The sequence below is a fragment of the Panthera onca genome, chromosome D4 (assembly GCF_046562875.1).
Source record: "Panthera onca isolate mPanOnc1 chromosome D4, mPanOnc1 haplotype 2, whole genome shotgun sequence".
NCBI lineage: Eukaryota > Metazoa > Chordata > Mammalia > Carnivora > Felidae > Panthera > Panthera onca.
Window position 1 is genome coordinate 76,836,111 of NC_138351.1, and position 15,711 is coordinate 76,851,821.

The window sequence follows — 15,711 nt, forward strand, 5'->3', positions numbered from 1 at the left end:
GGGCAAGTGGATTCGCGACGTCTCTACCGCCTTCCCCGCTGCTGACCTCTGGCGACGGAGTCATCAAGGAAGCCTGACATGAGCACATGATGACCTTGTGAAAAATTCAAAGCGCTTCCTCATCTACCACTCATTTTAATCTTTGTGACCACATGGGGAGGTAGAACTAATTATCTCCACTTTCTGGATCAATCAGCTCCATTTCACGGATGAGAAAGATGAGTGTGAAGCACCTTCCCTGGGGGTCTGCAGGCCGCAGGCTGGGTCCATCCCCAGCGTGCTTTCCATGACAAACAGGGCTGCCGTTAGTGCGAAAGCCCTCTTGCACTCATATTCTGACAGGTCCATTTGTGTGATGCACAAGGACAGGGATAGCACGTGGGGCGAGGGCAGAGGAGGGTGCGTGTTAGAGGCAGCCTGGGTACAAATGTCAGCTCTCTTTCTCCTTTCATGTAATTTTGGGCAAAATGTTTACCCCTTTAAGCTCCAGTTTTCCCATCAATGAAACAGGAGGTAATGACGATGATGATGGTGATACCAGATCCACAGGATTATGGCAAGGATTAAACGAGATAGCACACCCAACATCATCCTTAGCATGGTTCCTGGCACACAGGGAGTGCTCAGTCAACTATTACTCTCCCCGCTACTGCTATTATCCAGGAAGTACCAGAGGCACCGAGAATCAGGACTTTGGTGCAGTCTTAATCCCCACCTCAGAGGTGCGCAATTCTCATAGCACAGAGTTTAACCTTTCCATTTCACAGATGAGAACATCAAGGCAGAGGCGGAAGAACTGGCTCTGGGTCCCACTGGGAGTGAGTGTGGGAACTGCTGTCTGACTCCTGACCTCAGGCTTTTTCTTCACAATGCTTTCCCTTCTCTAGAGCCCTAGTTTTCCTTTTACTCCTCTCCTCCAACTCCACCCATCCCTGCTAAGAAGGAACCCCTCTCCTCCCCCAAGCCTCTGGCCCCACCATGGATGTTGGCATGTGGTTGTAGTACCCAGGCTCCCTTGGCATTCTTTTCAGAGAGCTGAGGCCAGGGAGGTGAAGGACGGGCCTGGGGCAAGCCTCTGAATGTGTGGGAATGAGCCCCCCTCCCCGGGAATTGGGCCTGGCTGCCACTGCATGTTTGCTCAGGACCCTTTGGCAGTTATCCATGGCTTGAGAAAGGCAAAGCAGCCAAGACAAGACAGAGGCTAATTACCTTGGGTAATAGGAAATTGAGGAGTGGTGACAAGAAGGGTATCTAGGCCTCTAGCCAGGCAAGGGCAGGGAAGACCATGGATGCCTAGCCCAGCCTGACCCATCCACTGTGAGTGGAGATTCCTTCTCAGGGTCACTCTCCAGTTCCAACAACCCAAGGGTGCAGGAGTTGGCCACACTGTCAGACCTTCTGGAGACCCTCTCCTCTGCTTCTCTTTGTTTGTTTTCATTCAAAAGCAAAACAAATGAAACAAACAAGGAAATTCAATTTAGACAGGGCCCAAATGCTGAGGTTTCTGTTTTGTTACACCAGAGTGAGCTTAGGACAGAAAATCAGCCTTGACTTTCCCTCCCCCAATTGGTCTCAACCCAGTGGTGCTTTGTAAAACTACATGGATAAAGGGGCTGCAAAAGTAATTTGCCTTCCTTGGTGGAGTGAAGAAAGGGAGTAGAGATTCAGAGAGAGAGAGAGAGAGAGAAAGAATGAGAGAGACGGAGAGAGAGAGAGATGAAGAGAGAGAGAGAGAGAGAGAGAGAGAGAGAGAGAGAGAGACGAAGAGAGAGGAACCCACACTCAAATAAGAAACAGGACAGAGAAACTGAGGTACACACACAACAACAGAAGAGAATAACAAAGAGAAAGGCAAAGTCAGAATGACTGGGAGAATGGCAGATAGACACAGACAGCAAGCTATGAAGAATAGACTTACACAGAGAATGAATGAAAGGCAGGAGAGATGAACAGAGAGACACAAGGAGGCACAGTGGGGTAAAAACAAGTGAGAGAGGCAGAAAAGCAGGAAGGACAGGAGCCCAGGAGGAGAAGAAGGGAGAGAAAGAATGAGAAGAAATCTCGTGGCAAAAGTATGCATTCTCTGAACTCTCAAGCTGGGGTGGATCTAACACACCTTTACTTTGAAGGTGCCAGAACTGCAGAACAAGAAGGGGACGTGAACGTTTAGCCCAAGGTCCCAGAGATGGAAGTGGTGGTAGTGAGATGTGAATGCAGACTTCCTGCCTGAGAGACTGGCCCTCTCCACCTGAATCCTATTATATCTCTGGTGGGGTGGATGGGGGATTTGGTGCCCTGTGCTTAATTAAAACACAGGGGTGTGGGCTCATGCTCTCTTTTCATTCTATTTCATTCCCAAAGGATCCTGGGCCAGTAGCACCTCAACCTGCTCCATAGGAAATGGCTCTCCCTTGGTTGTCCTTGGAAGAGACACAGATACCAAGTGATGGAGTCAAGAAGAACAAAGCAGTAACTATATGCAAGGCATTCTGGTCAACCCCTGTCTGTGGAGTTTGTCACTTACTGCTCTTCCTTTTAACCCCGTGATATGAGAACAATTACCAGCTCCCTATTTCCAGAGGAAGACACTGTTGCATCGAGCAGTGAGAAATGACTTTTCCCAGGGCAGGTCATGAGTAGAGGGCGGAATCAGGATTTGCACCCAGTCTAGTCTGTCCCCAAAGCCCATGCTCTTCCTACTTCCATACACAGCCTTTTGGACCCAAGAGTAAGAAAACTGATTTTGGTAAGGAATGAGCAAGCAGAAAAGAAGCCCCAAGAACTGACAATGGAACTATTTTAAAACTCACGACCGTGTTGGTCAGACTTCATGGAAGGAGAGTCACCAATAGGATGAGAGATGGGTCCAAACCACACCCTGGGATCCTTGTCGAAGCAGCCCAGATTCCACAGCCATTTAATAAAATCAGTTTTGAAAATAAAAGAAAGAAGTGTTCAGAGTTAGGAATGACAAACTCATGACAAATACATTTCCAGGACAGAAGAAGAAAGGGTGGTCCCACTTAACGACATGGCAAGGGGGTCATGGGGGTGCAGTAAGGAAAAGAAGAAGTGAGGGAAAACCACCATCATCTTGAAAGGATTCGACTGATTTGTCAGCTTTCAGGGTTAATTGCTTTTGGGGTTCCATAAGACATTTCATTGCTCTCTACATAACAGGCCTGTAGGATTCCAGACTGCCTAATGCCCGGACTCTACAATGTCACCCAGAGACAGGGTTACTACTTGTTTCTCACTGGATAGGAACCACCTTCCAGGGCTCTGGCCCTCTCTGCTAGATGTTGTCCCAGTAGTTGGTGAATGGACAGGGAGGGGATTAAAATTAACCATTAGCCCAACAAGGACAACAAGAACAACAGTGATAACAGCTAACACTTCTTACACTCTTACTGGGAACTCATCACCAAGTGGAGAGCTTTTGTGCACTAGCTTATCAAATCCACTTCAGGTCCCAGTGCATCAGACATTGTTATTATCTACATTTTCACAGAGGAGGACATGGAAGCTCAGAAGGTTGACAGGCTCACTAGGTGTCACACAGCTGGTAAGTGCAGGGGAGAGATGTGAACCCAGATCTGTCTGCCTCCAGTCTATGTGCTTAATGAGGGACAAAGGGACCAGAAGCCAGTCATCATGAAATCTTTCAAAAATGTTACTTTCTTCACATAATCACAGTTTTCAGAGTTGGAAAAGGCCTCAGAGCTCTTAATCTAGTCACATACATTTGATAGATGCGGTGGTCCTGGACACCCAGAGGCTGGTGTCAGCACTTGTTGATTAAGAGGCAGTGGAGTCATCCTCTCAAGATCTGGATCCCAGGTCAGCACTTAAGGCTTGAGGCAAATGCTACTTCCTCTGGCAGGTTTGCCAAGATGTCCCAGCAGAAGAGATTTGATAGCCTATTGTATTTTGGGGATTCCATTTCCAGAGCTCTCACTGTCCCCAGTTGATTCTGCTATTCTGTACAAAGTAAAACTTGGATCCCAACATCTACAAGATAGTCAGTGGCAGAGCCAGGGTCAGAGGCCCACTCTCTAGCTTATAGGGATATTCCTGAATTTGGTGCATGAATGTGTTGGATGTTACCAATGAGCCTGAATATGTTGGATATTCTAAAGTATGCCATGGTCTTTAGAAAAGTCATGGCCTTCCAGAGGAAGTGGGGATGGGATATGGTTTGGAGGTGAAAGAGATTCACATTGTGAAGGGGTTAATACTTACTGAGCACATACATACTGTGCTGGGGTGTTTTTTGTTTAATTCTCATGTGCCTCTGCAAAATAGATTTTATTATTACTGTTGTACTGAGGCTTATAGAGGTAAAGGATGACATAACTAAAAATGTCAAAGCCAGATCGGAATTCACGGTCTGTGGCCTTTCATACCATCATTAAGTTCTAAGTTATTTGAGAATAGAACCCTTGTCATAGTCACATTCATACCTGCACTTCTTAGCTCAGTACCAAGTCATAGGAACTCTTCAGAAAATGTCTGCTGAATAAGTAAATGAGTTATGAGTGAATGAATGAATACATAAAAATGGAATGAATGAAAGAAGTGATGAATAAATAAGTGAATGAATGGTGGAGTATAAGAGAGGAAGAACAGATATATGGATGAATGAGATAGATGGATGCAGAAAGGGAAGAAGGGGGGGAGAAATGGATGGAAGGAGGGATGGGTTAATGATTGGGTAAAGGATGGATAAATGCATGGATCACTGAGTAAATAAAAGAAAAACATAACTGAGTTCATTAATTTGTGGATAATGCCCTCCTTGTTAATAACTTCAGCTTTCTAGGCTAAGGGAGGTGCCCTATAGTTTTGTAACTAGGGTACATGAAGAAAGCTTGTCTCTAGAACTCTATATTATAGCTTTTGATGGATGCATCTCAATGTGGCAAATGCTCACTGAGGGGAGAACAAAAGAAAAACGAGCCCCTTTTCTAAGATTAACAGATGAGCCTCAGAATGACTTCCTTTTGTATCACTAGAAGTTTGGATGCAGTAACTCTAATATATTTTGTGAAGGAGTGATAATGGCACTATTTCTAAGGAGGGGGAAGCTGAATCTAATAAAACTAACAACACATACATACATATATATATATATATATGTCATATATATATGCTGCATGTATACATACTTCAGATATACAAATCTAAGTATTTTTTCAGAGGGGATATCATGGAATTGAGAAAAGAACACCAGGCAGGGACTCCTATCCCAGCCCTCCTTGCTAACTCACCACTTTTCCTCTCTGGGCTGCAGATTATTCATCACTAGAAGAAATGCTTTTGTGTTCCTGGCCTCCCTGGGCCCTCCAGCACTAACCCTGTGTGATTCCATGGCCTATTGTGGCCACACTTCTCCAATGGATACTTCCAAACCTTAGCATCTGAAGGTGCACATACAGGCTGTCTATAAAACGTTTGGCTGCCTGGACAGATTATTCATGCCTTGCCTCCCAGACTTGAAATCATCTTGTTTCACATCCCCCACGCACCCAGCACATCTTACTTGTAGAGACCGTCGGGCTCCAGACACTTGAAGATGACGGAGTAGATACTGACTTCAGGGACCTCTCCATGGCTTCGACCAGCTGCTACACAAGATGTGCCCAGGCCAGAGAGTAAGTCATCGGCAAAACTCAGGAATTCTCCTGGAGGGAGACAAAGAAAGATGAGCTCCCCAGCTCGGGCCTTGGTGAGCAGACATCCTTGCTGCTGTCCGAACCCAAGAAATGTCTGGATACCATTATCAGGAGGATTAGTGGACAACGCAAGCATAGCATATGAATGACAGAATAGTATCTAGCCTTAATGTCTCTTTGTTTAAATTTATGCCTGAATTTTCCCAACTGTAAAGTGGGCATACTAATATCTGCCTTTATAAAATTGTAGGAAGGCTCAAATGAGGTAAATTATTGTGCAATAAAAATATACGAAAAGGCAAAAGGTGCATCGTGCTTTCTGTCCAGACTAACTATTCTGGTCTTATTGCTGCCATTAACTTCCTCTTAACTACTTGAGCAAGACCTTCCTTCCGGGAACTGCATTCTCCTTGCTGGTGTAACAAAGGAGTTGGACCAAGGATGTAAGATAGGTTTCCTCTTACATGGTCACTCTTACGCATGAAGTGGAGTCATGAAGTATCCTGGTTCTGGATTCTGGATTCATGAAGTGGCTCATGGATTCAGGAAGTGTTATGCTGGTTCTGGATTCGTGAAGTGTTATGTTGAGATGGACAGAGACCTGGTCCAACTAAGGGGGAAAAAGTTCCATGCCTGATAAGTGATGGCCATGGGACAGGAAGGGACAGAAGAACAGGAGCCTCGAACTCCATGATTTCTAAAAATCAATCTAGACACTGGATTTTAGGAAGCAGCTGAAGTTTAGTAGAAATAGACCTAACTAAAAGGAATAACTGGACATCTAAAATCTCAGGTTCTACTTTTAGCTCTGTTAAGAATTTGCTGGATGGCTTTGGCCAACCAAATTCCCATCTCTGTGCCTTAGTTTTGTCTTCTGTAGAGTGAAAGTGGTAGGATCACTATTAGAGCTTTTGAAAAAGGAAAAGAAAAACATAGATGTGCACAAAGATTAAGATATATGGATAAACGTTACAGTACCATTTAAACCAGGATGAATTTAGAAACAACTAAATGTTCAATGATATAGAAATAGCAGTATCATTTATAGTTCAGTGATGCAATGGAACATTTTATAGCCATTAAAAACAAGATTGTGGAAGCATATGAAGTTATATGAAAAGATATTAAGTTAAAAGACAGGTTACACTATTACAGAATAATCTAATTTTTGGTGGAAGTTTTACATGTTTATCTATTTAAAAAGAGAAGGAAGAAATTACAAAAAAAATGTACAATAGTGGCTTTGTCTGGAAAGTGAGATCATGGGTATTTTTCTCTCTTATTTTTGCTTATCTCTTTTTTTTTTTAAATCATCGATAATGGACATGTATTACTTTTGTAACAAAGAAAAAAATCAATAAAAAATTACTTAAAAATAGATAAAATAAATGAACCAGGCTAAATGGCCTCTTAAGTTCCCTTCCAATTCTAAAATGGGATGATTTAGGAGCAAAACAAACACGTGGATTATTTTATACCACACAGTATGGAATGATTTGAAGCGTCCTTACCATTCATTCCTTCTCCTTCTTGTCTAATATGGAATGCCTCACACTCTCTTCTCATTTATTCTTAATAACGACAAGAGGAAGAAGTCCATTCGACTAAATCCTCTCCACTTGATGTTAAGGACAATCAAATATATTGGAACCAACATGGAACAGTAATAATATTGGCCAAGTGCCTGAGAAGGCTGTGACCCAAGGAGGCCACAGAGCTCTTCTCTACCACGGAACTGGTAAAGCCAAATATATAGATCACAGCCTGCTGGTGTTTCAAAGAAAAGTTTCATTCTTCACTCACAGGTGAATGATATAACACTTGTCTGACTTGAACTGTCTGGAAAGCCCTAGGATTTCAGGTAAACAAACGTTCGATAACGTACTTGTCCATAGGGTCTGATAGAGCAGATCTGATTGTAGTGTTCTTTGTTTTCTACTTTTTTACAAAGACATCTACAGTTCATAGACTTGATACGTAGGTGCCAGAGGGAAGCATGTGAACCAGGCTGATGTCAGCAACATGCAAGTTCACCTGCTATTGTCAGACAGGCTTGGGACTGAATTCTACTTCCACCATTTATTGCAAGTCTCCTAACCTCTGAAAGTCTCAGTTTTCCCTTCTGTAATACGGGATCAGTAACTGTTACTGAGTTTGGAGTCCAGAATGAAAGAATCTAAGAAGAGATTCTTAGACCGGCAGCCGTCTAGAACCAGCAGCTGGAAACCAAAAAGGTAAATGAAAGCTTTATTCATCAAGGATGTTGGCATCCTCTGTTTCTTTCACAGGCCTCTTATGTCAGCTTCTTCCACAGTAAAATCATAAACAGACAATGTCTCTCTTCCAACAGCTACCAAAGCAGAGCAACATATAGGGTGAAAAATGAAGAAAAGGGGGAAAAACATAGAATTACTCACTGGAGTAAGGGCTTTGTCTCTCGTGGTTTCTTAGGATTTTAAGTTTGGCAACTTACATTTGTTTTCTCTGAGCTTGGATCCATGTCTGTCTGCTTCTCAATTTGTTTCTAGATAGCCATTGAAAGAGTTGGCCCCTCATGAGGGAATTCAGGATTTCTGTGGCCAGTATTAACGGTCTTCAAGCCAAAATATGGCTGACATTCATTCACAAATGGGCATAGCTTTCCAGATGTTTCAATGCATTTCAGAACAATTGGACCCTGGATAAAAGCTTTATAACATGCCTGACAGGTCAGTAAGACAGGAACACAGCTCTAAGCTTTAAGATTTAGTTCGAAGGAAGAAACTGGATAGCCTGGAACACATAACTAGTCATATGGAGGACAGTATAAGGACATACAGCACCCAGTTGTATTTGGGACTGCATAGACATGATGACCTTTGCATGGAAAGTGTCAAAAGGAAAGGAAGTGACACAGTGCCAACTCTTCTTTGTTTTATTTAATCATCACAGTATCAGTATCCAATCCTAAGGAGTTAAATGTTAGCATCTCTGTTGTAAAGCTGGGATTAAGCTCACAAATTTCAGGAGGGACAGAGCTGAGATTTGAACCTGTATCCTCCTAACTGGGAAGCCATACTTTCTCTTTTATACTATGCTGCCTCCTAGAGAAAGTTTAAAAACAACAGTGTTCGAAAGTGAGGTTTTCAATTCTGTTCAGTTTGCAATTGAAGCGTGTCACTCTCTTAGCTTGGGGAATGAAACAATGAAAGAAATAGTTCCTGACCTACAGTTTGTAGTGTGACAAGAGGAAGGGTTCTGAAAGACAAGAACAGACCAACAGAGTAAGTTGTAAGATCACTTTTCTTGGCACTGTCTTCCAGAAAGTTTAAATGTAACTTCGATGGAGACAGGTGAATGAGGTGATCCTTCACTTCCTCACCTGTTGGAAGGGGTCCTAAGGAAGATCTTCTCTGTGTACAAATGCAAATCAGTGCAGTTCAACACATGCACTGGGGTTCCACAATACCTCAAGTCTGGCAATGGGACAATCGAATGAACAATACTACAGGGCAGTGGTTAAGAGGCTGGGCTCTGAATTTACACTGCTTAAGGTTAAATCCTGGTTCACCCCCACTTACGGCTTGCCTCAGGCAGGTTCTTTGATTCCCTCCACCTATCTCCTCATATGTAAAACAGATAGAATCATAGTATCTAACGTACAATGTTGTGAATATCATATAAAATGTTGCATCTATTGCTTACAAATCAATTAGCACCGTGTCTGACATACAATAAGGGTTCAAAGATATGTTAACTATCGTGTTAATTATCGTTTTCGTTAACACTGTCATCATATCAGAGGAGAGAGATAAGGGCTCTTAGAACTTTTTTTTTTTTTTTTTGGTCCAATCTTTTATCCTGTCCTTTTCCAGGTGACAATTGAGGCTTAGAGAAGGAAAGTATCATGTCCATGGCCATACGCAAAGTGGGAGGTCCGCTTGGAACAAACATTTCATCTCCTGGCCCTTACAGCCTGTGTGGTGATTCCTATTAGCCTCTGAGATAAACCCGCTGAGACCTGAAGACCTTGCTCTGAATTTCTGACCAACTACCTTCAACATGAACATGAGCTAGATTTACTTTGTGCCAGGCACCGTGCTAGACACAGAGTTCCACCCTGCCATCTTCTTAAACTTGGACTCCCTGAGAAAGATAAAAAGCCTAGGAGAGACAGAAGTAGTTCAAGAGGTTTCCAACACGTGCTATATTCTAGCAGCGGCTTGCCCATCAGGACATGCAGAACTCCAGGGTGGAGAAGGAGAGGCAGACATGGTGGACGCTGAAGTCTGTCTCCTCTGTGCCCACACCAACTTCAAGCCAGATCAACACCAGTTTGATCTATTTTATATACTGATGGTCACGTTTTATTTAAGTTGGGGACAAAAAACTGTTCTAAAAATATTGGCTTATAAGTTTTACTGCTTAAAATGTTTGAATCCTAAAACCCTGCCACATTCTCTGGTAGAAGAAATACAGAGGTTCAGGAATGTTGCACCCCACCCCCAACCCCAAATTCAAGGCTTCACAGCCACTCTGGGGCAGAGTCGAGGATCAAACCTATTTGCTTCTGAGCTCCATGTGCCTTCCACTAGGAAACTCTGCCCAGGTTAGGCTACCCCTGTCCCCTCCTCTCTGGTATGTTATGGCTGTGTGGCAGAACCCTCCTAGACGGGGCTGCTGTTGCCACCGCCTAGCCCATGCCTGTCCAAGATTCTAACATTCTTTCTCTGTTTTTCTTTCCTTGAAAACAGATAGGGAGTTGGGAGTCGCTGTACAGGAATGTGCCTGTTCCCCATTATGGCTCTTCTGGGGCTGTAACCCGAGTGGGCTTGGGCCAGACCCCCACACACTGCTTCATCCACTCAGACTCGAGCCTTGCTCTCATTACGATCCACAGCGGAGGTCAATCACAAATTCTGCCGGAGATTCAGAACCAACCCAACAAAGCACAGTAATTTTTCGAAAGGCCCCACCCCCTGCCTCAATCCCTTCTCCTTTTATCACTCCCTCAAATCCCCTGCCTCCTCGTTTCCCCCCTCTCTCCCCTTCTCCCCTCACCCCCTCACTTCTGATTGAGTTGAGGTCACAGTCAAAGCCGGCCACAAGAGCAAATTGAAAACAGGCTGGGGGGGGGGGGTGGGGGGAGAAAAAGCAGCAAAGAAATTCCAAAATGGAAGGGGCGGGAGTAGTGAGTTATTTAGCCCAGGTGGGGAGAAAGGTCCCCGCTCCAGCCTCCACGCTCTTTTCAGGAAACGCCAGGGGGATTTGGAGGCAGCTTCGGGCCTGGTCTCTCTCTAACCTGAGGATGCTTCTTGCTGTGGTGCCAAGGAGAAGCAGGGCTCTGCATTTCCCACCATTCCTTTAGTTGGGCCAATGTAGAAATTCATTCAGAGACCTTGTCATGACAAGATGCATTTTTTCAGGGCCTCACACTTACCAGCTGCCATTGGTTTGTTTCTTCACAAACACGGTACTTGAAATCTGAGGAGCCAGTGTCTGGTTCCTACCTCGAGCATAATGGCAGTACGAGGTGGAGGAAAGAGAGTGGGTTTGTGGGGGCAGATGAAGGACCCGGTTTTGAAGCCAGCCTCCACCACTTAGGAACTATACTATCTACGGATGGATGATTAAGCTCTCTGAGACTGCTTCTTCATCATCAGAGAATCAGGTGAGGAACAAATAATTTATGTGGTATGCCTGCTACATGGATGGTTTACCAATGTCCGTGCTCCCCCAGTCCTGCTACCGTATGTCCATTTCCATCAGGTCACAGCAATTTGTCTGACAGCCAAATTTTTAGTGGTGAAACTCAGCTACTTTGAGATACATTATATAATATCTAACTCCCTAGAACTTTTTTTGTTTTTAAAGGAAGCAATATTTAAGAAGGTTGAGGGAAGAAGGATGGAAGGTAGGCAAAGAGGAGAGAGGGAAAGGAAATGTCTATTCACTCTTATCGTATGGCAGGTATTTTTTTTAACATTGCCCTGATTAAACATTGAAAACAGCCCCATTGTGATTTTCAATACAATCTAAAGATTTGGGTTAACCACGCTTTTACAAATGAGGAAACAGGTTGAAAGAAGGCTAAGAAACTTGCCTAATGGGATCCCATGCTTTTCCTACTGCACACGTGCCAACAGACTAGGAGATGCTGTTTCAGCAGGATTTGTGTTTTGGTCACCTCTGTGTCCTCAGTGCCCAGCATAAGGCTGGCCATGCAGAGATGTGTGGGACTCTAGAAAACCAGATGTCAGTGGTTGAAGGCTGGATCCACACCCCATCTCCCCAACAATGGCATCGGGCATTAGAACTCTCTTTTGGGAGAACCAGGATGCCTCCTGGGTGACCTCTTTTAGGAATGCATAGGACTCGCATGATATAAAAGAGAAGGGACTGCCAAAAAATGATTCTGAAAATGGCAATGGTGGTCTAGCAAATACCTACCAAAAGTCATGTGAAGGGACTTCTGGCTCATCTCCACGCAAGTCCTCGAGTGAACCATCCATCGATTGGACCAGCTTTAAACCCATGCCTCCTTCTACTAACAGTGCATGAGTTTTCCACTGGAGAACCAGCTCTCCCCTAATGTCAATCTATATGATTTCAGTGGAGCTAAGGCCTACTCCTTCCTCCAGAGATGGGCATGTGGTCAGCGACCCGATATTCCATGTCAGAGGTCAACGAGAGATGAACAAGTGACTCAAGCCTGATCAATCGGACTAACTCCTGGGACAGAGTCCAAGTCCTGATGATGACATCATTTGAAACCTTGGATCAGTTGGGTCTGAAGTTAGATATCCTCTTGGATATTTCAAATACATGAGTCAGTATTTTCCCTTTTCTGCCAAAGTACTTTCCGTTTGTTTTCAGTTACTTGCAACCAGGAGCCTTACCAGACACAAATCCTATGAGGTAGATTTTATGATTGCCATTTTATATGAAAAAAAAAAAAAAAAAGCTTACAAAAAGCTTACAGGTCTCAAGCAAATTGCCTAAGGTCACACTTCATCTAAATAACAAGGCTGAACTTCAAATCCATAGCTGTCAGACTCCAAAATCTGAGCCTTTCCCATCATAAAACACTGCCTTGGGCAAGAGATACAAAGATTCTATTATTCAACAAAAATCACTGAGAATTTCCAATTCCTATTTCCTCTAGTCCTGTTTTCCAACCTCATTGCCTACATTATCTTCCTCACTAACTCATTCCAGCAATACTGGTATTCTTCTGAGGAAGAATGCCTTGCAGTCTCCAACCACAGGGTCTTTGCGCCTATGGCTTCCATCTCTGGAGAGCTCTTCCCTGTATTTTTTGCATAATCATTCCTTCTCCTTACCCAGATGATTACTTAAATGTTACTTCCTCAGAAAGGCCTTCTCCAGCCACTCAGTCTCATCTAATCCCTTTCTGTCCCCCTTTTCTACTTTCTCTTCATAAACCTTATCAATCTTTCTCATATATTGATGAATTATTGTATTGTCTGTATACCCCACTATGAGCCCCATGGGGAAAGGACTTTGATCACTTACCACAGCAACTGTACATAGCAGATTCTCCATAAATATTTACTGTGTACTGTGACCTGAGGTGATGGCTGGCAACACAACGTGAAGAAGAATGTCTAAGTTTACGTGCCCTGGGAAGCAGAGACTAAAAGAAGGGTCTGGGTGCAGATGGTTATTCTGAGAAGCACGCATGGGAGAGAGGAAAGAATCAAATAAGGAAAAAGAAACATCAATATAGAAGTGCATGATGAAGTCTACTGCCATGAATCATGGGAACACCATTCTACAGGGACCTTCTAAGAAGGGACCTAGATGTCTCCCCGAATCGTTTGGCTGAAAGCTGGGAGCTAGAGAGCATACCACCTGATTCCTGATAACTGCTGGTTGAGAACCTCCCTGTGAAAAGTTCCCCATGCCTTTTTTTTTTTAAGCTGTGCATGTACATGGGCCTAGGGAGCTCCCTTGGTCCTGTATAACAGCATGATGAGGCAGAAAGTGGAAGCTTACTTTTGAGGTCACTATCAGTACAAGGTGAGCCTTGGTGTAGACAGTACTACCACCACTGCTGTGGCTAAAATATCCAGGACCAAGTGGGTATAGTATAGCCCAAGAGGTGTCTGCTACAAAGACCCAAGTCCTGTGTTTGAGAAATTCACAGAAAGAGCAACTGACATGCCTTGTTCACTGAGGTCTAGGATAGACGCAACTGGGTAACCCAACTGGTGAAACAGTCCACAAACAATTATTAAATACCCACTAGGTTCCAAGGAAAGGACTACCCACTATGGACAGAGCACTGGGCCACCCTTTCCCTGTGGTGCTCGCGGCTTAGCAAGGCAGATTTGCAATGGTTGCTTTTATGAGCAACCCACCAAAGAGTCCTGCAACTTATTATTAATATGGAATTTAATAATATTAACCTCAGTATTAATATGCACTTGGCCAATACAGACTGCCCTTTTCTACCGCTGGATTAATCAGGGCCAAACAAGCCCTCGTCATCCCCACCATCTCGAGGACAAATGATGCTAATGCATTTGGCCAGAGTGGGTATTGCTAACATGTGTGAGGAGAGCTGATCTGGGGGGGGCAGGCTTGTGGAGGAGGAGCAAAGTGGAAAGACAGCCAAGGTCCCCTCACCATCACTCTCTGAGGACCACGGTGCTTGTTTATTGCCCTCACAGCACGCATCTACAGAAGCTTTGCTTTTCTTCCTTGTCTTTTTTTAACTTGCATTCCTAAATGTTACACTATGGTGAAGTGGAAAGAACCGAATGTACAAAATGTGCTTCTCATCAGAGTCTCCGTTCCCCTAACACTTCCAACTTTGTCTGGGCCGAGCACTTCATTCAACGTCTCCCTCTCTGGGTAAAGAGGCAGAAACGTTGTGTGCTGACAGTGGGTCCTAATAGCCCCTCTGACCACAAGTCTGATGAAACAGTATACAGTCTGGTGGAGCTGGGGTTACTATTCTCATTTTATCCAGAAGAGAGGTGCAAAGAGTCGGGGCAAGTGGCCCCCCACACACCTACTGCACGGTGAAGCTAGCACTTGAACCCAGGTCGATCCAATCCCAGAGCCTGTGGTTTTTCTTAATTGTTCTGTTTCTATGGACCTCAGTCTCCTTGTCTCTTAGATGAGGATGTCATTATCTACTCTGGAAGAGGGACATGAGGAGTGAATTCAATTAAGTCCATAAAAAAATATAAAAGTGCTTTATTATCTGCAAACTGTGATGTGTATCTAAGGGGTTGTTGGTGAGGTAAATCCACAGAATGACAGGCAGGAGGATGAAAATGTCAGATGGGTTCTGCTTCTGGGGTTAGAAGGAGGGAAAGGAGGCCATCTTTCGGGAGGAACTGAGGTATGTTGGTGTTCAGCCCAAAGGACACACAAAATGGAATGATGATGAACCTTTACCAACCTGGAAACATACTCATCAGTGGCAAAGAGGAATTTGTATCCCAAGAAGGGGAAAGGCATTGTGCTGGATGAGGGTGCTATAATGCAGGGCAAGTTAGGACTCCTGGGGCTGGAGCTTCCAGAACTCTTAGTCCTGGAAAGTGGGCTTCTCTTACTTCAGTTCAGCTAAAGTCCTATCGCCTCAGAGCCTTCTGCATCACCCTATCTAAAGAAGACATAGGCTGCCTACTCTTAATTAGGCTTCATAGAACTCTTGATTTTCTTTTAAGCACCTGTAGTTACTATGTTCATTTATTTATTTTCATCTGATTACTAAAACGTGAGCTCCATGAGCTCAGAAGGCTTATCCATCTTGTTCCATCTTTTTCATGGTTTCTGTTTAGCAAAGAGTGGGGGACAGAGTAACCATTCACTAAAGATTCACTGAATACATTGGGGAGAGGTGAGGCCTGAGAGGCAATCAACTAATGACTCAGCCACGACTTCGCAAACATGTGGAGACAGCCTGTTGTTTTTGCTCATACCTGATATCTTTCCAAAAGCTTTCCTTGGCCACCCTTCCATCCAGCAAGGATGAGGTACCTCCTATGAGTTCCCATAGTGCCCTCACTTCCACCACTGT

General features: G+C 44.1%; 1 protein-coding gene across 4 annotated transcripts in view; it reads right to left on the bottom strand.

Annotated features, from left to right (window-relative positions):
- The window catches only part of ASTN2 (astrotactin 2), an 876,482-nt gene that overhangs the window by 48,244 nt on the left and 812,527 nt on the right, over positions 1–15,711 (bottom strand). For all 4 annotated transcript variants that reach the window (XM_078436555.2, XM_078436553.2, XM_078436554.2 and 1 more), the window contains one exon: positions 5,543–5,684. In XM_078436555.2, coding sequence (XP_078292681.2) covers positions 5,543–5,684 — 142 coding nt within the window. The remainder of the gene's footprint in view (positions 1–5,542; positions 5,685–15,711) is intronic.